At 36.0% G+C, this 19,912-nt stretch overlaps 2 protein-coding genes and 2 non-coding genes across 11 annotated transcripts; all 4 read right to left on the bottom strand.

Moving 5' to 3' along the window:
• Window positions 1–195: 195 nt before the first annotated feature.
• On the bottom strand, window positions 196–9,479 carry LOC120092775. 7 transcript variants are annotated; one of them, XR_005486154.1, is made up of 5 exons: window positions 8,327–9,479; window positions 8,108–8,223; window positions 7,947–8,026; window positions 3,536–3,607; window positions 196–3,418 (listed from the first exon to the last, which is right to left on the bottom strand). XR_005486154.1 is itself a non-coding variant. In XM_039050973.1 (5 exons), exons 1-5 carry the CDS (start codon window positions 8,366–8,368, stop codon window positions 3,287–3,289), a joined length of 420 nt encoding a protein of 139 aa, XP_038906901.1. In that variant the 5' UTR covers window positions 8,369–9,479; the 3' UTR covers window positions 196–3,286. The 7 variants fall into 7 exon arrangements, 2 of the variants coding, with proteins under 2 accessions (XP_038906901.1, XP_038906903.1); XR_005486156.1 differs by having other exon boundaries at window positions 8,396–9,479; XR_005486157.1 differs by having other exon boundaries at window positions 8,166–8,223; window positions 8,396–9,479.
• A 3,444-nt stretch (window positions 9,480–12,923) lies between these two features.
• LOC120068678 lies at window positions 12,924–13,002 on the bottom strand. The gene has a single exon (XR_005479310.1). It is a non-coding gene; the product is annotated as a small nucleolar RNA R160 (small nucleolar RNA).
• Window positions 13,003–13,165: 163 nt separating this feature from the next.
• LOC120068680 lies at window positions 13,166–13,249 on the bottom strand. The gene has a single exon (XR_005479311.1). It is a non-coding gene; the product is annotated as a small nucleolar RNA R160 (small nucleolar RNA).
• A 2,915-nt stretch (window positions 13,250–16,164) lies between these two features.
• On the bottom strand, window positions 16,165–19,786 carry LOC120067693 (WPP domain-interacting tail-anchored protein 2-like). Of its 2 annotated transcripts, none has more exons than XR_005478998.1 (5): window positions 19,484–19,786; window positions 18,687–19,192; window positions 17,455–18,593; window positions 16,758–16,954; window positions 16,165–16,641 (listed from the first exon to the last, which is right to left on the bottom strand). XR_005478998.1 is itself a non-coding variant. In XM_039019228.1 (5 exons), exons 2-4 carry the CDS (start codon window positions 19,171–19,173, stop codon window positions 16,808–16,810), a joined length of 1,773 nt encoding a protein of 590 aa, XP_038875156.1. In that variant the 5' UTR covers window positions 19,174–19,192; window positions 19,484–19,786; the 3' UTR covers window positions 16,165–16,641; window positions 16,762–16,807. The 2 variants fall into 2 exon arrangements, 1 of the variants encoding a protein (XP_038875156.1); XM_039019228.1 differs by having other exon boundaries at window positions 16,762–16,954.
• Between the last annotated feature and the right edge of the window lie 126 nt (window positions 19,787–19,912).

Here is a 19,912-nt window from a genome sequence, read left to right as displayed (position 1 = left end):
AAAAGAAATTAGGATGCTTTCATCTACGATGCCAAAGCATTATAATTTCTTTAACAGAAGGAGAACAGAAACTACTTAAGCTCTGAACTTTTTTTATGACTAGCTGAAACGTCAACAAAGTAATAGAGACCATCAATCACCCTAGCACGTCCAATCGTCTCCCCCCCCCCCCAAGTCATGATTTTAAAAGCTGCAATGAGTGTCACAAAAGATAACAAGATAGTTAGCATCCCTAGAGATTTTACTATAAGATAACAAATTACAAGCTAATTTTGGAACATGAAGGACATAACATAATGTAAGTTTTTAGTCAAAGGAGTAGTTCATTTTCCTGCAATAGAGGTGAAGCTATTATCAGCAATGCAAATTTTTTCGTTGCAATACACAGGAGAATAGGATTCAAATAAATAAGAGGCAAAAGGAACTAGTCATATGATCAAAGGCTCCAGAATCAATAATCCATGAAGATAAATTAAGCAAAGAAAGAGCTTGAGGACAAGTACCTGATTGTGCCAATGAAACACTAGGATTACTATGATGATGTGGTCTTTAGCAACGTTAGAATTTGATCAATTTTCTCTTTACTAAACATGTTGGAGTCAACAACATTAGCATTAGAGGTATGCTGATGAGAATTTCACTCACCTTGCTTAGAACTTTTCCAATTCGTAGGCTTTCCATAAAGTTTCCAACAAGTTTCATGCGTATGTCGAAGTTTATTATAATGGTCGCACCAGACACGAGGCTTTTCATGTGGCTTATTTGATTGATCAGAAGCCTTCATTGCAATATTTTCAGTCACCAATGCAAAGTATTCAACTGAATCAATAGTTTTTTTTAAAAAAAATCATAACATTCCTGCGAATTTCTTCCCTACGAACTTAAAAAAAAACATCATTAGTAGTTGGAAGAGTGGTTTTTCTAGGTATTTTACCTCTAACTTCATCAAACTCAACATTGAAGCCAACAAGGAACTTGTAAATACAACCATCTTCAACGAATTTTCTATAGTGCTTTTGGTCCTCTATAGACTTCCACTCCACTGAGTTAGCGCCTTTTCGTATATCACCCAATTTCAGGTTCCACTTGTGACTGGTTGCCCAAATCAAAATACATCTAAGTTACACTATCCCATAATTCGCTCGCAGTAGAGTAACACATGTAGTTAAAGCCGACGTCTTCAACCATAGAATTGACAAGCCAAGTCATAACTATGGATTCAGCGTCCCACCTGGCAAATAATAGGTCATCTGGACTAAGGGCAGTTTTTTCTCTCGTGATGTAACTAATCTTCCCTTGTTGACGAATATACATCTGAACCCTTTGAGACTAACGAAGAAAATTATCCCCATTAAGTTGATAATGGTTATTTGGACAATGGGACTGGTTGGATGGATACGATTGTTGCAAACTTTAGCGATAGGTGCCTTAGTATCTGACATATTGTTGAAAAAACAAACCCAAAGAGGAAAAAAATAGTAGATATGGGAAGAAAAAAGGGGGAAAATGAAGAGAAAACAGTGGCGGTAGTGAGAGGCGGCAACCGGTGGCGACAGCTGCAGGCTTGATCGATGACTGGTCGCCAATGGTTATTTAAACAGAGGTAGAAGAAAAAAATTGCGAAGAAGCAAAACTACGCAAACGAAGAAGCAAAACCAGCTTCAACGGTCGATGGCTCTGATGGAGATTTGATGTCCGACGAGGCTTTGAGGGACTAGCGACGACAATGAACAAGGAAAGGCTTGACGGCAGCGACGATGATGACGACACAACTAAGGTTTTTAAAAAATTAGGGTTTTTAGGGTTTTAGTATATTTTTTCTACTCTGATACTATATGTAAAAAGTATTATTTTTGCACTATTTCTCATTATTACAAGAGTACAAGACCCTAATTTAAATAGAATACAAAATTAATGAAATAAGGAAAATATTGACAGAGCAGGAAAGAATCTAATAGAATAATTATAGCAAATAAAATAAAATATTTGCATAAATTGACAAAACGTAATTTGATTATGATTGAAGTTGTTTACATTGCATTGATTGTCTTCTTACTGTTACCATTACTGTTACCGTTTAGGGTCAATTATAGTGAGTTTCACATAATTTTCAAACACAATCAGATTGATCACCCTCATCTCCACAATCAAATTGCATTAGTTGATTGTAGATTTGACTGTGGGCCCTACATTTCATTACAATTTTAGAACATGGATAAACAACAATAAACGTAATAAAATGGAAGTCACTTTTTAGATTATCATAGATGAATTACGTTTCTCCTAAAATAAATACGACTTTAGGCCACATTTACATCAGTTGAAAACTAATAAAACAATGGTAATTTAAAAAATGAGCCTCAGTTGATTACTTTTGTTGTTGTTTACCTGCTTCTGTAAACGTAATGAGATATGAGGCTCGCCTTGAAATTTGTAATCAAATCATGTAATTTGTTTGAGGAATAAAGAGGGTTCAATTTGATTGCAGTTGAAAACTGCGTGGGACCTACTACCTTTACCGTTACCATTATTGTTATCGTTTAAAATTTTGTTATTGTAACAGTATGAAAATTATGAATTTGTACATTTGTTGTTACCATTGTCGTTACCATTACCGTTAGAGATGTCCACAGAGCAGGACGGGGACGGGGAAGCCCTCCCCGTCCCCATCCCCATCCCCGCGGGGAACGGGGCCAAGATTCCTCGTGGGGATTGGGGTTCTTTGTCGGGAAAATTTTCCTGCCATCATTTTGCTCTAACAATTTTTTATTTCAATTAAATATATATTTTTAAGAATTCCTTAAACATATCCAATACAACTTTCATTTAAATAAAATATTGTCGATTTTGGTAATAAAAACAATTATACACATTCAATTTAAAAAGATATAATTAAAATGCTAAATTCTCATAATTTTTATAAATTATAATGCAACAATTAGAACATTCTATCTTAAATGTTACAACATCTAAGGAATTAAAGTAATAAAGCCTTAAACTTAAATAATTAAAAACTTCATAATTATCCTAACAAAGTCTACAATATTAATATTAATAAATATATATATTATAAATTTATAATTTATATATAAAATTCAAGGTGAGATGAGGACACGGGGTGGGGTCGAGGTCGAGGTCGGGGAATATATTCCCCGTCCCCGACCCTGAATTGCAAACGGGAAAAAAATTCTCCACACCTTCCCCCATTTCCCGTGTATTCGAGGATTCCCCACCTCATTCGGGGGGTCTCCGCGGGGCCCCAACCCCATGGGTTTTTTGGACATCTCTAATTACCGTTAGGGTCAAACAATAATGATAATGGTAAAGGCAACAATAAAATGTGCAGCTGATATGCTAACCAAAATTGTTCCATTAAACAAGCTTGGCAGATGCTTGGACCTTCTCGGGTTCGATTTACCTGAAAAAGATTAGCTCAAGTCAGCTCAGTGAAGCCAAGAGGGAAGGAACTTTGGATACTTACAAAGGTGGAGATTGTTACAGAAAGACTAGAAATCAAGAAGAAGAACATCGTAACTGGCAGTTGAACCGTTGTCGACCTCTTTTTGTTAAGTGTTGTAACCACTAGAGCTTCATCGTTGGGAATCGCCTGCACATATATAAAGGAAATCGAATGTAAGATTATTAGTAAGAGTGAATAAGAAAATGAGAGAGCAAGGAATTCGTTCTATAATACTTTGAAGAGTAATAAAAGAGAACCTCCTAATTTGCACAGTAGGCGTAGGCCTTTGGCCGAACCACTTAAACTCCTGTGTCTTTTCTTCATACCTTTACGATCGTTTAGATTTTGCTAAAGTATCATTTACACGATCTTGAAGTTTCTATCGCATCATGTACTCGATTGTTTAGCTCCATGATCAATCGTCTATACGATCGTTTAGCTTCTTAGTTGTCATCTACACGATCGTTTAGCTTCTCAGTTGTCGTCTACACGATCGTCTAGCTTCAGCCAACTGTCATCTACACGATCGTCTAATGCTTCATCCAATCGTTTACTTAATTGAACTACCAGATATGAGATTGAGAAATTCGATGGCAAAACAGACTGTGAACAATGGAAAGCAAAGATTAAAGCAGTCTTGGGGCAGCAGAAGGCTCGCTTGGCCATTACAGACCCTGCAAAGAACCTTGAAATGCTTTCTGAGGCAGACAAAGAGACTATTGAACTAAATGCATATGGAACATTGTTCTTAATGTCACAAACGATGTTTTGAGGCAGATTTTCAACCAGCCTACTGTCTATGCCCTGTGGAATAAATTGAATGAGATATATCTCAACAAAGGTCTGCCTAATAAAGCTTTCATGAGGGAAAGATTCTTCACTTACAAGATGGATGCAGCAAAGTCCCTCATGAATAATCTTAATGAGTTCAAAAGATTGTCTTCTATGTTCAGATTAATTGGAGATAATATTGGGGAAGAGAATGAGGCATTCATACTACTAAATTCTCTACAAGAATCTTTGAAAGATGTGAATACTGCATTGAAATACGGTAGAGAAAGGATTACCACAGAAGCTATCATATCAGCTGTGAGAGTTAGAGAACTTGAATTGCAAATGACTTAGAAGGATCAACCAGGAGGTGAAGGTTTGTTCTCAAAGCGGAAGAACAAGAACAATGGGAAGGGAAAATAGAACAATGGTGATAAGTCCAAGATAAAGTGCCATTTTTGTCACAAAATGGGGCACATGAAAAAGCACTGTTATGCCTTGAAGAGAAAATTGAACCAATAGAACAAGGGGGGTAAATAGACCGAGGTTGTTGTAGGAGAGAATTCCCTAGTCTATTCAGATGCTTTAGCTGTTACTGAAGAAGGTGGAGACCAGAATACTATGGAGACTCAAGATTAGATGTTAGATTTCGATTGCTCAATTCACATGACACCATCCAATGGATGGTTTTGCACTTATAAGAATTGGGATGGTGGGCTGATCTACATGGAAAATAATAACACTTGCAGAGCTGTGGGAATAAAGTCTATGTCCTCGAAGATGCAGGATGGTTCATTCAAATTGATAAGGAACGTGAGGCATGTTCCAACTTTGAAGAGGAATCTCCTTTTTTTGGGGATGTTCGATGCCATAGGCTGTGAATATAGGGGTATGGGAGGCACCTTTGAAATTATTAAGGATTCTAAAGTGGTTTTGGTGGCAACCAAGGTAAATGGTTTATATGTCATCAAGGATGTGCAAATGATACTCTCGACCCTGTTGGCAACTGATGAGAAGCCTACTGAAGATGAGTTGTGGCACAAAAGACTTGCTCATATCAATGTGAGGGGGCTGCAAATGTTATCTAAACAAGGAATTCTACCAAGGGATGTTGGAGATAGCCTTAAATTCTATGAACATTGTATATTGAGCAAAGCAACAAGACAAAAATTCCCCAAAGGACAGCACACTTCAAAGGAAATCCTTGAATATATGCATTTAGACTTGTGGGGGCCAGCTCACTCTCCATCTCTTAGTGGAGCAATGTACTTTCTTTCATTTGTAGATGACTACTCAAGGAAGAGTTGGGTTTACTTTTAAAATCCAAAGATGAAGTATTTAGTAGATTTAAAGAATGGAAGACCTTGATTGAGAAGCATACCTCTAAACAAATTAAAGATTTGAGAACTAATAACAGTTTAGAGTTTTGTGGAGAGGAGTTCAATTTGTTTTGCAGGGAGTATGGCATAGTAAGGGCTAAAACCGTGAGGTACACAACTCAACAAAATGGAGTAGCTGAAAGATTAAATAGAACAGTGCTAGAAAGATTAAGATATCAGCTATCTAATGTCTTATTGCCTGAAAAATATTGGGCTGAAGCTGTCTCCTACATCATATACACTCTTAATAGATGTCATCATCAATCCATAAAGCTGAAGACTCCTAAAGAGAGGTGGACAAGGCTGCCACCTAAGCTGGAACACTTGAAAGTATTTGGTTGTGTAAGCACGTGCATCAAAGCCAAGGGAAGTTGCAACCAAGGGTTGTAAAGTGCATGTTCTTAGGCTTTACACCAGGAGAAAAGGGCTTTAGGCTGTGGCATCCAGTTGAAAATAGGTGTGTGAACAGTAGAGATGTGGTTTGTAAAGAAAATGAGATGTTCATGATGACAGAACAACCATCTTCTATAGTGACAAAGACTAGTAGCACTAGATTTGAGGTGGAGCCTCAAAGTGATCGTGGAACTTCTATTTCCTCTCAAAATCAAGAGTCATAAGGTGATGAGGCTGGTGAAACCAGTGAGCATATGTCAAGTGAACAAGTTGAGACACATGGAGACTTGCACAAATATTCATTGACAAGAGACAGACCTAGAAGAACAATTGTACCACCAGCAAGATACCAAGAGTCTGATTTTGCTAGTATATCATTGAGTGCTGCCATTTCTTTGAGTAATAATGAACTTTGATTTTGCTAGTATAGCATTGAGTGCTGCCATTTCTTTGAGTAATAATGAACTTTCTTTGAAGAAGTAACAAACAGCCCGGATGCTAGGCAATGGATTGAGGCTTGAATAATGAAATGGAGTCCCTCAATCAAAATGACTCTTGAAGACTAATACCTTTGCATAAAGGATACAAACCTATCTCATGCAAATGGATTTACAAATTTAAAAAAGAGATTCTAGATGTGCAAAAGTCTAGGTTCAAGGCTAGGCTTGTTGCTAAGAGGTACACTCAAAAGGAAGGCATTGATTACAATGAGGTGTTTTCTCCTGTTGTGAAGCATACTTCCATCCGGTTGCTCCTTTCCTTAGTTGTGCAAAGGGATTTGGAGCTAGATCAGTTGGATGTAAAACAGCCTTTCTACATGAACTGTTGAATGAGACAATTTACATGAGGCAACCTCAAGGTTGTGTGAAAAGTGGAGAAGAAGACCTAGTGTGTTTGTTGAAAAAGTCCATATATGGCCTCAAATAGTGACCGAGATGCTAGTATGAGAGGTTTGATGAAGTGATCTCCAAGATGGGGTTCAAAAGGAGCTCATATGATTGGTGTGTCTACATAAATTCTAGTAGCTTCAAGGAACCAGTCTATCTACTTCTCTATGTAGATGACATGCTACTGGCCGGGAGATCCAAAGAAGAACTGAGGCAAGTGAAAATGCTTCTTAAGAGAAAATTTGATATGAAAGACCTAGGGGAGTCAATGAGGATCCTAAGCATTGAGATAGAACGAGACAAAAAATAGGGTAGATTGCTAGTTAGTCAATCTGAATATTGTTCAAAGATATTGCAGAGGTTCACGATGGAGAATGCTAAGCCAGTAGGTACTCCTCTTGCACATCATATGAAGCTTTCAGGTGCCAATAGTCCAAAGAGCATAGATGAAGAGCATTTGAACCATATGAATGTTGTCCCTTATTCCTAAGTAGTGGGATTTCTTATGTATCTTATGACTTCTACAAGACCAGACCTGTCCTATGCAACAAGTATGGTCAGTAGGTACATGATAAACCCTTGTAGAAGACATTGGGAGGCAATCAAGTGGATACTAAGGTATCTATGTTCACCCAAGGAGACAAGAGTCTTATATAGACAGAATGAGCCATCCAATGATGAATTTTATGGTTATGTAGATGCAGACTATGCAGGGGACTTGGATAGAAGACGTTCCCTATTAGGCTATGTTTTCCTATGGGGGAACAATTTGATCAGTTGGAAAGCTACTTTGCAGCCTGTTGTGGCCCTTTCCACAATAGAGGTCAAGTTCATCGCATTGTCTGAGGCTGTGAAGGAAGGTTTGTGGCTTAAAGGTTTACTAAACGATTTCGGCATAACACAAACAAAAGTCAGAATCTATTGTGATAACCAAAACACAATATACCTATCTAAGAACCAGGAGTTTCATAGCAAAACCAAGCATATTGATATCAAATATCATTTCATCAGACAAGAGATTAAGAAAGGGGAAATCGAGGTAGTGAAGATTCATACCTCTGATAATGCAGCTGATATGCTAACCAAAATTGTTCCATTAAACAAGTTTGTCAAATGCTTGGACCTTCTGGAGTTACCTGAAAAATGTTAGCTCAAGTCAGCTCAGTGAAGCAAAGAGGGAAAGAACTTTGGATGCTTACAAAGGTGGAGATTGTTACAGAAAGACTCGAAATCAAGAAGAAGAACATCGCAGCTAGTAGTTGAACTGTTGTTGACCTCTTTCTGTTAAGTGTTGTAAACACCAGATCTTCACCGTTGATTGAATCGCCTGCACCTATATAAAGGAAATCAAATGCGAGATTAATGTAAGAGTGAATTAGAAAACGAGAGAGCAAAACATTTGTTCTGTAACACTTTGAAGAGTAATAAAAGAGAACCTCCCAATTTGCACAATGGACGTAGGCCTTTGGCCGAACCATTTAAACTCCTGTGTCTTTTCTTCTTACCTTTACAATCGTTTAGATTTTGCTAAAGTATCGTTTATACGATCATGTACTCGATCGTTTAGCTCCGCGATCAATCGCCTATACGATCGTTTAACTCCTCAGCTATCGTCTACACGATCGTCTAGCTTCAGTCAACTGTCGTCTATACAATCATCTAATGCTTCGTCCAATCATTTACTTAATTGAACTATCGTTTAGTTCGTGGTGCATCGTTTACATGATTGTGCAGCCATTTGGTAAACGAAAGAAGGATTTTCAAGCCTCTACTTACTACCTCCCCTGACTCTTGAATTGTTATCGACCAATATATTTGAGTATTTTGTGATTGTTAACGTGAAGATCTTGTCATTTGAGACAACTCAAGAGATCAATATTATCGAAACTTTGTAGGTCTTAATCGAATAAAAAAACATTACATATAGAAATTGAGCTAAAGACATGGCTCTAAAGTACAAGAGAGTTGGGCAATAATCCATGATTTAGTTTGCAAAATATTCTTGCTTCACATTCTTATTTGATAACATCACATTGAGATCAATACTTAGATTCATATTAAAGAACATTGACATGAGAAGAAGTAGAAACAAATCATAATAAAGTTCTATTGGACTTTGCCATGTGTGAATGAGAAATACATCCCCAAAATCAACAAAAGCAAAGCAGAAGCAGTGGAAGCCACAGAATACAAGGCATAAAAGATGGCTAAATTAGGTCTATGAGGAATCAAAAGTGCACCCAAAGCACCGGAGAAAGCAAAGGCAACTAATACAACAAAGGCATCGAAGGCAAAGGAGGGATTAGAAAGGCCACTGAACATGAAACTCTTCACTTCTTTACTTCTTCCTGAAAGAAACATAAGAATTATGAGAGTGTAGAAAGACACAAACAGAATGGAGTTTAAGATTATGGTTGGAAGAGTGAAAGTTAAAGAAATTTGGTCTGATTTTTTCATTTCTCTTCTTCTTTCCTTCCCTAGTTGGCATCCCATTCAGTGAAGAAAGGAGGGAAATAGTAGTAATAAGAGAAGCTTTTAAAGATGATCAGGTCAATATTGGTATTTTGTACTAGAAACTTGGTTTTTGTTTTTTTATATAATGGCAAGAAGGGGAGGAGGAAAAAGGAAGCTTCTTGGAAATTAAGGAGGGGCAACCCAAACTTGCTACCCAAGTTTTTCAAATGGTTAAGTGTTGTGGGAAATTTCTCAAAAGGTATAAAGTGGGACATGGTATGGCCCATGGGATGGGATGGGATCAGTGTCCCCCCCTTCTCTTATCAAAACACTTCCCCTCCAAGGGTTTTCTTCTTTAAAATATAAAAAATACTTTTTTTTTTTTGTGCTATCTATAAAGTAAATATATATTTTTTAGGATGGTGCTTAATCAATCTGCCCATCAAATCTTTAAGACCCCCTTTGATAATTTTATTTTTATTACTGAAAATTAAGCTTATTTTTTTACAATTTGAGTTAAATTCCTAACAAATTTCAAAAACAAGAATAAATTTTAATATGGTTATAAAGTAGATAAGAAAGCAAGAAATATAGGATGAATGTTACTAAAACTACACGGGGCCTAAGTTATTTGTTGTACTCTAGAAAATCTTCCACATTATGGTTGGGAGTGATTCTAAAAGAATCACTTTTGACACGTTGAAAATCATTCTAAATTATACTTTTAATAATTTAAAATAAATTCTAATGATTTGAAAATTACATTTAATAATGTAAGATTAAATATTGAATTATCATGATATAAGTCTAACTTATAAAAACTTTGAATAACATAGAAATTAAATAGACATAGATCCAAAAACTTTGAAGGTCAAAAACCTAAAATTTCTATAACATACTTACCTAAAGTTTGCTCTAATTTTAACAAAATGAACATAGCTAATTGACATATACTTTAATAATCGGAGATGACTGGCTAGAGGTGCAGCGCAGCAATCCATCCAACATTGATTTTTTTTTTTTAAGAAATAAATCATTTTAATTAAGTAGTTATAAAGAAAACTGACAGTAAACAATTTTAATTAAATGATTAGAAACAGTTTTAATTGGTTGATTAAGCAACATTCAACATAAAGAAACCTATATGATGTTGTCTTTGGAAGTTGGCACGTTGTTCTACATATATTAATTCGTCACATCTATAACATAAAGTAATTGACACATATTCTCCTTTATTCTACTAGAATAAATAAAATAGTTTAAGAAATAAATTTTGAATTTACCATTAGATAATAACTTCATTGGAAGAAACTAATGCACTTTTTTCTTTTTGGTAATTAACCAATTCATTAGTTCCTACCCATCTAATGAATTGTGCCTAATAGATCTCCAATTTGATATTTTTTTTAATACAAATACAAAACAGACAAATTAAGGATAAATCAGATCAGAAAGCAAATTCCCCCATGGAGAAATGTCTTCAAATCAGATTGTCGAAGATTAACATCATCTTCAAGCATGGATAACTAAGTCTTGGACAGATTAACCAATAAAAAACCCTGAACAAAATTGGAATCAACAAACACATTAACCTCATTTTCGTATTTAGACTTTCCCACCAAGAGAATAATTTTTAAGTACAAAACCCTAAACTTTGGATACATAAATTTCTAAAATTTAAAATTTGAAAGTTCAGACACAACTTCAAAGTTCAAGAACCAAGCCTAAAATAAAATTTTCTTATTCTAAATGTGAGATAGAAATTCCAAACTATTATAATCTTAATCTTCGTATCTAAAAAATTGAAAAGAAAATAACTAAATTGTTAGAAAAACATCCATCCCTTCAAACAAGTCCTATAGCTCTTTATATCTTTTCCATTAGCCATCCATCCAATCAGCAATTGAGGCAGTCGATACCACGAAAGAGCAGTGGGCCATGTTTATTGTACGAAAAAGAAGCAAGCAGTAGTAGAAATTACTTGACCCCAAAAGTGATCACAAATTGTCAAGGAAATTTAATCAAAAAACTTGTAGGAGAATCACTGAAACTTCTTTCTACATATTCTAGAATAATCCATACAATATAAAAGGAAACTGCAAGACCGCATTAGCCCAAGGGAACCACTTGAGAGTACATTGAGCAAATCCTTTTTGTTTCCCAATGGCAGCAACTACTCCACATGAAACCTCCATAGATATGAAAGAACTCTATTCCGTCATCAATGCAATCACAAATAGAAATCCTGGAATAAGTAGTTCTACCTTGGGAGCATCAGATTGCCTGCCAATTCACATCAACATGCTGAGGCCTTCTACACCAGTCAACAGCCCTCCTCAGCTTGGGAAGATATTTCTTAGTCTAACTTTTCAGGCAATTTTAGCTTTGTTTTTCAGCTTATCTTCTTCAACTCCTCCATTTCCTACTGTTCTTTTTGGGGCTGTTATGTTGATTGGCTTTGCAGTTTCATTTGCTGGAGTTCTCCTTCAAAATGCATTCCCAAAAATTGCACTTCTGTTGGAAAAGTTAGGGGCTCTATTTGCTGCAATTGGTATCTGCATCATAGCAAGTCTTTTAGTCCATCCAAACCTTGCTTGGATCTGTTGGCTGGCATGTGGCTTCTTCCTGCTAGCCTTTATTATATCATTCAAGTGAATTTGAACAGAATGTGCATCCCAATGTCCCAAGTGAATAGAGGGTGCACTTCTGTAGAATCCATGCCCATGTGTTTTGATCCCTTTTAAAGCCTCTGATTCTTGACCTGGTGTGTTTCATCACCAAGTCGACATCCATCAGCTCCAATTTCCCTGAAAATCATGTTATTCTACAACTTATAATGACATGATAACTCTGCCTGTGTCATGCATTAAGCAGCATTTCTTCTACGCAGCCGGTCCCAAGCCCGGACAAAGGAGGAGGGTAGTGTCATCAGACTATTGGATCTTGAGCTTGTTTTAAAAGACGGAGGCTTAAAGTATAGGTAGCATATTTTAATGAAAGTAGTACTAAAGATGGCAGCTTCAACAAAGATGCGTTCTCTCATTGGTGCAGACTGATACAGAGGAACCACATATTGCTGAAGCTTAGTCATCCTAAGATATAAATTAAAATCTTGTCGAAGAATTACTTACATATTTATGAGTTGTGCAATTAATAGTGGAATGGGCATGGTATGCTGTAATATTGTTAGAAAATATCTATAAACTATGTTGTTGTTCATATAGCAAATACAAAGAGAATTTCATTATGTCCTCTCCAGTTCTGCCTCGGCTATTTCATGCAAATTACTGAGGCAATAAAGAGAAGAAAAGAAGAGATTTTAGTGTTGCACAATGCTCGTATGGCCTGAGATACAAGTTCCCTGCAGACCATGAATTTTAGTGCTACCAGTATTGCTTACATTCCCAAAATCGTTTGAAAATATCCAAATTGATAGTTACTTACCCAATTAAGCTGTAAAAAAATGGGAAAGAAAGAAACAGGTAACTCAAAATACAAGAAAAATGGATATGATAATTTCAAATCCAAACTGAAACACCAATTATATAAATAATATGATGGAAAACACCGAGACAGCAAAGCAATCAGAGAACTTTGAAGACCAGAATGACATAAGTTCCACATCAGTTTCAGATAACAAAGTTTTCATCATTTTGCCTTGCTTCACTTACAACAAGTCAATTCAATACAAAAAGGCTATTCCAATTATCTGCATCCATTCACTTATCCTTAAAAGAATATCAAAACAACATTTTCCTTTCAATTCAAATTCAGGAGAGATAGCAACAAAATGCAATGTCAAAATACATCAGGCCAACAACATCAATCAGAGAACTTTGAAGGCATTGTTTGATATGAGTTAGGCACATCATAGGTTCACCTCAAAAATACCTCATCATTTTGAATGGCCATTTTTACATTCTTTAGAGTCAAGTTGAGACAACCCCATGAAAAGGGAACAACACATTTGGAAAATTCAAATTTTGAAGAGGACTTTATGATTGTTTCTTTGGCCAAACAGGGTTGAGCTAGAGAAAATCTTCCCCAGAACCATAGATGTAAAAGCCAAAATGAATGTAGCACCACAAGTATACCCTTTTCTCGATTTTCCTTGCAACTAAACTCGGAGAAGCAAGGGGCTATTTGGTGCATCAAATCATGCAGGAAAAGGAAAGCTAAAAAGGAAAATCAGATGCTTACGCTAATTGCTAAGTAATGCGCCGCTTACCAGAGAATCGACTTGAAGGAGATGATCACCAGATTAGCCAATGGACGAAACTCCATTTTCAAGTTGTGCTGATTGTGAGCCGACTTATCGGTTTTTATACAAGTTTGATGGATTAGGGTTTCATCCTTGATTCCCCGTTTCTTCAAGATAAAATAATAGCTGGTGAGTCTATACAAAATAAATGGTATTTAAATTCCATTTTTAATGGGTCACATTAGAAAAGAAATAAAATAGAGGATGTAATTCTTATTTCTTACTCACTTGTTGTATAAAAAAATATATAATTAAAATTGAAGTCATAAATCAACTCGTTTAGATATATACTCTTCAACCAAAAGTGAAAAATTCAATTTCACATATTGTTGAACTAAAAAAAAACCAACAAATAAATAGCTAGTGTTATAGAAATTTAGGACTAAGAAGAGGCAAAATGAAGATTGGATAGGTTCAAAGACAGTCAGACTAGAAAATAGATGAAACTCAAGTTCAAGTCATGCCCTAAACCCTGGGTCTAGAAAAGATTTATGCTCGGACTTGCATTGGACTCAATGGTAGCATGTTCTCTATCTAAGGGTTCTAAAGGTCAGTCTATCTCGACTCCTAAGCCAAAAGTAGAGAACAAATGAAGTCATGGATGTTCAAAATGGTAACGTGCCCAAACATATGTAAGCTGAAGGTGACCAAGAATTTGGTACGCATTCAATTAAACCCTAGACTCATTTAAGCACAAGGAAAGACAAGTCCTAGGACAAAGCCCAAAAGGGAGTCTCAACGAGGCTAGCCCTAAAACTTCATGCACGATGAGCATAGGGATGACATGGTATTGATGTACATAAAATTTGTGCTTTATATTATTTGCACAACTATATAGAAGATTAAGATCAGTCCTACTATTTATTTCATCTTAAAACATATCATTATAATTATGTACATAATTAGTTTTTACAAATTAGTCTGCATCATCATTTAGGTAAATGTTGTAAATAATGTCAATATGTCTTCCAATTATTACACGTTAGCCATTACGTCAATATTCATTTTAAAAAAAACTATCTAATAAGATTTTTTGGAACAAATTTCAATGTTCAAAATAAACATAGAATGTTACCAAGTCTAAGGGCATAATTGAAACATATCCCCAAGTTCAAAAAGTATTTTGTTAATTGTATTAAAATAATTACAACGTTTATATGTAAAAAGTAAGTTATTTATTTCACTTAATTTTTTCCCTTTATTTGTTAGGTTTATTAGAAAATCAATCTAAGCAGTTACCCAATAAAAAATTGCCATGTGTCAACATTTTTTTTTTTTTGCACCCAAATGAAAAAAGAAGCATGGATTAAGTGTAACCTAGATTACACTTAATCATTACTAAGTTATTTACAATAGCTATTGGTAGGTTAATTATAATAGCTTTACCGAAGTTGCGTCAATTTGATTCCCAAATTTTTATGATGGCATCTAGGGTTGGCAACGGGACCGGAGCGGGGACGGGGATTCCCCATCGGGAAAACGGGTCCCTGCGGAGACCTATCCCCGACTTATATATACATATAGGGACGGGGACGGAGAGGGGATACTCTCCCCATCCCCGACCGGGGACACGGTTAGTATCCTCGATTTGATCCCATCTCCAATCAAACTGGGATTCTCCACCTGACCCCCGGAGATTTTTGCCAACCCAAATGGCATCTAATTAGATCAATGAATGATAACACGGTACAATGTCTCAATGGTGGGTGAAACAGGAGATGAAATAATGGTAAGTAGCGCAAAAACAAAATAAATAAATAAAATGATTGAATACTCCGGAATGATTGAAATGACTCGTATAGAACTATCTACGACTTGAACAATTTCAATTTCAAGTCCCATTACAATCTAACATAAACTATCGTATTTCTTTTCTATTCTAAGTCAATAACATTTTATTTCGTACAATTGAGGAAAAAGGAAAGTTGTTCTCTCCAACTTATTAGGACACACTTAAATTTTATCAATTTTTAGTTTAGTGTAAGGGTAGGCTAGGTTCAAATTGACAACTTAGACCATGTTTACCTCAGGTGAAACATAATCCATCAATGACAATATAAAAAGTGGGTTCCATTTGATTTTGTTTGTTGTTGTTTACCTATGTTTCATAATCGTAATAAACTATGGGATCAACATCCAAATCTGTTATCAAATTGCACAATATAATTGAGAAACTAAGGTGTTCAATATAATTGTGTTTGAAAATTACAGACCCACTACATTTACCGCTATCGTTGTCGCTCTATTACCATTATAGATATTACCACTGTAACCGTATGAGAATTATAAATCTTTCCCATTTACTGTTACCTTTACCTTTACCTTTACTGTTTATGGTCTTGTAATTCTAAGCAAACACGATCAAGCAATCCAATCACGTTTGCGATTTAGGTTCATCAATTTATTCATCAATGGAATTCCATTACTATTATCCCAATTTTCATTGCAGTTTGGTAAATGTGGCATTAGAAACTTAAAAATTTGAGTTACAGAGCTCAAAGTAGGAGGGGGAAAAAAGGTATGGGATAAAAAAGAAAAGGAAAGAGAGATGCTATCAAGGAGACCAATTAAAACTCAAATTACAACAAAGAACCAAGAAGAATCCAAATATACATATATATATCCAAATACAATAATTTTATATTCACATTTGAACAATGAAGATAATCTAACACAATTTCACTATAAGTGGAAAGACACCAGCACAACCTCCTAAGACAAATCTATTTGACAACAACAATGGAATACATGGGGGCAATGTGCTACCTTTGGACTCTCCCCTAACATTTTTCTCTTTTGGATCCAAAGACCATGAAAATTTTAACCACAAAGAACCATAGAATGGTGAAGACTCTGAGTAAAAGAATACAATGATAATAAATAAGACAGAAAATAATAAGAATAATACGAACAAAATCTCTGTACGGTCACCCTCACAACTTTAGGTTTTGAGACATTCTCAGCATTTTAACTTATGGATACAGAAGAAGTACCTTCAGCCCAACACTTGGGTGTGCTTTCAGGTGCTTTAGTTATCTGATGACAAAAAAAAGTTGTAAAATTAGAGCAGACATCATAGAAACAAACATTTTAAAGTGGTAACTGCTGTACATAATCATGAAACAATTCAATTGATTCACAAGAAAGAGTACCTGCCTCTTGAACTCTTTGCTGTAAAGACTCGATAAAAGCTTCCTCCGAATCATTGAGGTATATTTACATCATTCTCTGGGGCTGACCGTTCCTTCTTGTCGTAGTCTCCTCTGTCACGTGTGATTATAGACGCACCATCTCTTACAGTTCTCAATTTCTCAATCAAAGCTTTGTTATCATTTGTCAAAATGGATAGCTGCATAAACAAATAGAGTTTGGACGAGATGACATTTCTAGAGTACTTGAGAATTATTCATCTATTAGACTACCTATACATACAAATCTACATACGAAAAAGTCCGAAGATTTTTAAAAAATGTGCTTCCTGTGTGTAGAAAAAAATATTCTATCCAAAACTAAAGTACTTAAGTTCATCTTATTTGTTCATTTGGACCAAGCTTTAATATCATGATAAATCAAATATTGCTTCTAAGTAATTTAACTTAATGAAATGCATGGTAGCAACAGTTTATCAAAAGAGGCCACTGGAGTAAAAGTGTTGCAATTGAAAATTAAGAATAAATACAATATGTTCATTCTTCAGACTTAAATAGACAAAGCAGTTTGGTCAAAGTAACATTCAAACTAGAATTCCAATAATTCAAGTGTTTAGTAGATTATAATGATGAGCCCGGCCAACTGAGAATCCTTAGGTAGCCAAATTTAAAAAGATCTAGTGATTTTGTAAAGTAATACCTGGCTCTGAATTCGATCCCTCTCAACAGCTAGTTGGAGCACCATGTCCATGATAAACTTGGAACTCAAGTTAACTTTGTTTGCATTCGTATATTTTTCACCGTTGGCTTGATCCAATGCTTTCTCTAAGAACTCCACTCGAGCCTTGAGGGAAGTAAGTTCTTTATTGAGTTCGAAGTTGGTTTCTGACAAGATAATGCAATGCTCCTCTGCACTATCAGTCTTACTTTCAGCTTTAGAAACTTTGGATTTAAGATCCTCAATGAGAGTTTCCATGTCCCATATTGCAGAATATAACATGTTTTGTTGCTCCTGACTTGCTTCTGATGATGATTTTGCATGCTGCAATTGAATCTCTAGTTGCCTCAACTGTTTTTCAAGTGAACCGACCTTTTTCTCTTTGTTGCTTGCACTATCTTTAAGAAAACTCACCTCTTCAGTAAGTTCCAAGTTTGTCTCTTGCAGCTGTGTAAGCTTGGCTTCAACACTCTCTGCTCTATTTTCTGATATGCAGATGCTTTCTTTCAGTGACTCAACAAGATTTTCCATCTCAATAAGCTGATCTTGACTTGCTTCATTTGAGTCATATGCACTTTTCAGATCAAGCCTAGATTCTTTAAGTTGTTCCTCAAGAGACTTCACTTCTTCCCTCAATTTATCCAGTTCAGCATTCTTGGCAATTAGTAGTTCAGCATTCCTTTTCTCAAGCTTCTGTATAGCCACTTCTTTTGCTTTAAGCTGCTCCGTCCAATCTTGACATTTAGTTTTGACCTCGTTTTCACGTTGAAACGAACCATGTAGATTGAATTGGACGAGCTGGAGGCGGCCGACTAATTCCTTTGAAATCCCCATAAGAATCTCAACACTATTGTCTGCCTCTAAAAACCTTCCCCAAACAACTTCTGCAGCCTCTTCCATTCTCAAAGCAACTTGTTCGGTATAGTGTAGCTTCATTCTGAGCTCTTCTTCCCGTTGCTTTGATTCAGACAACTTCTTCTCAAGATCTAGCTCCCTTGCAAGTGATTTTTCTAGCATCCTTAAAATATGCCTCTGTTGTTCAGTCATTGTATTTGATTTCCCATTTATGTTGAGAAGAACTTGATCATTTTGTGACGACATCACAGGATCCTCCAATCTCCCTGTCACAAAGGCAGAGTAATCAAAATTACAAAATAGTTAATTCTTCATCATCCAAGGTCACTAATAACTGAATAAAAAGAAAAAACACGAACAATTTCCACTGCTTAAAACAATTCTCTGCAATTTGGCTGACTGCATCTTCACTTCTAGAATCTGCTGTTGGGATTGAACAAGCGACTTTTCGGAATCAAGCAGTTTTTCTTCTACCACACTGAAAACCTCACTAGATTGTCTGCAAGAAGATACCATTCCACGGGCATCAACTATTTCTGCTTCGAGTTTATCCATGAAACTATCCAGCTCTCTTACCTCAGAATCCAAAAAGCCAGACAAAAAATCAAATGCCAACACCTTCCCAAACGAATCATCTGGGATATACTCATTCTCCAAATCCATAGCCTCAAAATCATTCTCCTGAGTCAATAGGCACATCAAAAGCACATGAAGATTCATCAACTTCTCCGATGAATACGCCAAGTCCAATTCTAATTTGGTCAAAGTTTTCATAGTATTCTCCATTTCTTGCATTTCAAGTCTTTGAGATTCATGATTGCAAGCATTCTCATCCATCATCCCCATAGCTCAATCTTATTAAAACCTGATAAATTGGAAAGCATCACAAATAGTACTTTTATAACCATAAACTCCCTACTCTTAGTATACAGTTAGCCATTTTAACACCTGTAGTTCCAGAAACGATTCCAAAACACGAAAGCCGTGGCAACCAAAACCGAAAACCTAATTCATGAACTAAAATCTCATTCAAACAACCAAATAGCATAAGAGAACCAAAAGAAGCACTGCAGCATTGAGAACAAAATCCATCCGATACAAAATCACTCCCAAATCGATTCAGAAACCAGAATTTTCAGGAGAAAAAGTAGCTTACCTTGAAGAAAAAGAGAAATCCGGATGCGTCGTGTTTGTCAAAAGGAACGAAGACTTCAGCAGAGCTCAACGACCACCGGCTTCCATTTCAGCCGTCAGAATCAACCATTGGCGAGTCAAAATCGCTAACGTGAGCCGGGAGAGTATTATACATCCGGATTCAACCAGGCTTAAAGGAACTGATCAAGGATCGGGTGTTGATTGCAGCCTTGAGGGGCGTAGGATAGCTTGATTTACTGTAGAGAAGCGAATGATTGAGAGCCATAAAGATGAACACGTGAAGCCAAAGCCAAAGGCTGAGTTACTTTTTTGTGGCGTCTGTTAAAATACAAATGTTGGTTTAAAAGGACGGATAATATACGGCAGCTCAAAGTGTGACTGAGTTAAAATAACTATTCTAAATCCAAATAAATAACTTTGGCACAACAAG

The sequence above is a fragment of the Benincasa hispida genome, chromosome 12 (genome assembly GCF_009727055.1).
Source record: "Benincasa hispida cultivar B227 chromosome 12, ASM972705v1, whole genome shotgun sequence".
NCBI classification, from domain to species: Eukaryota; Viridiplantae; Streptophyta; class Magnoliopsida; order Cucurbitales; family Cucurbitaceae; genus Benincasa; species Benincasa hispida.
The sequence above is the reverse complement of the archived record's forward strand: the minus strand, read 5'-3'. Positions and strand labels throughout refer to the sequence as shown.

Coding starts and splice junctions, on each gene's coding strand:
- LOC120092775 (XM_039050973.1), bottom strand. CDS start 8,368: ATGGTTCGGCCAAAGGCCTACGTCCATTGTGCAAATTGGGAG. Junction 8,027..8,165: donor ACAACACTTAACAGAAAGAG/GTCAACAACAGT, acceptor AACATTTTTCAG/GTAACTCCAGAAGGTCCAAG. Junction 3,419..3,499: donor TCTTGATTTCTAGTCTTTCT/GTAACAATCTCC, acceptor AATCTTTTTCAG/GTAAATCGAACCCGAGAAGG.
- LOC120067693 (XM_039019228.1), bottom strand. CDS start 19,173: ATGGGGATGATGGATGAGAATGCTTGCAATCATGAATCTCAAAGACTT. Junction 18,594..18,686: donor TGTTTTAAGCAGTGGAAATT/GTTCGTGTTTTT, acceptor CCTTTGTGACAG/GGAGATTGGAGGATCCTGTG. Junction 16,955..17,454: donor GGGATCGAATTCAGAGCCAG/GTATTACTTTAC, acceptor TTGTTTATGCAG/CTATCCATTTTGACAAATGA.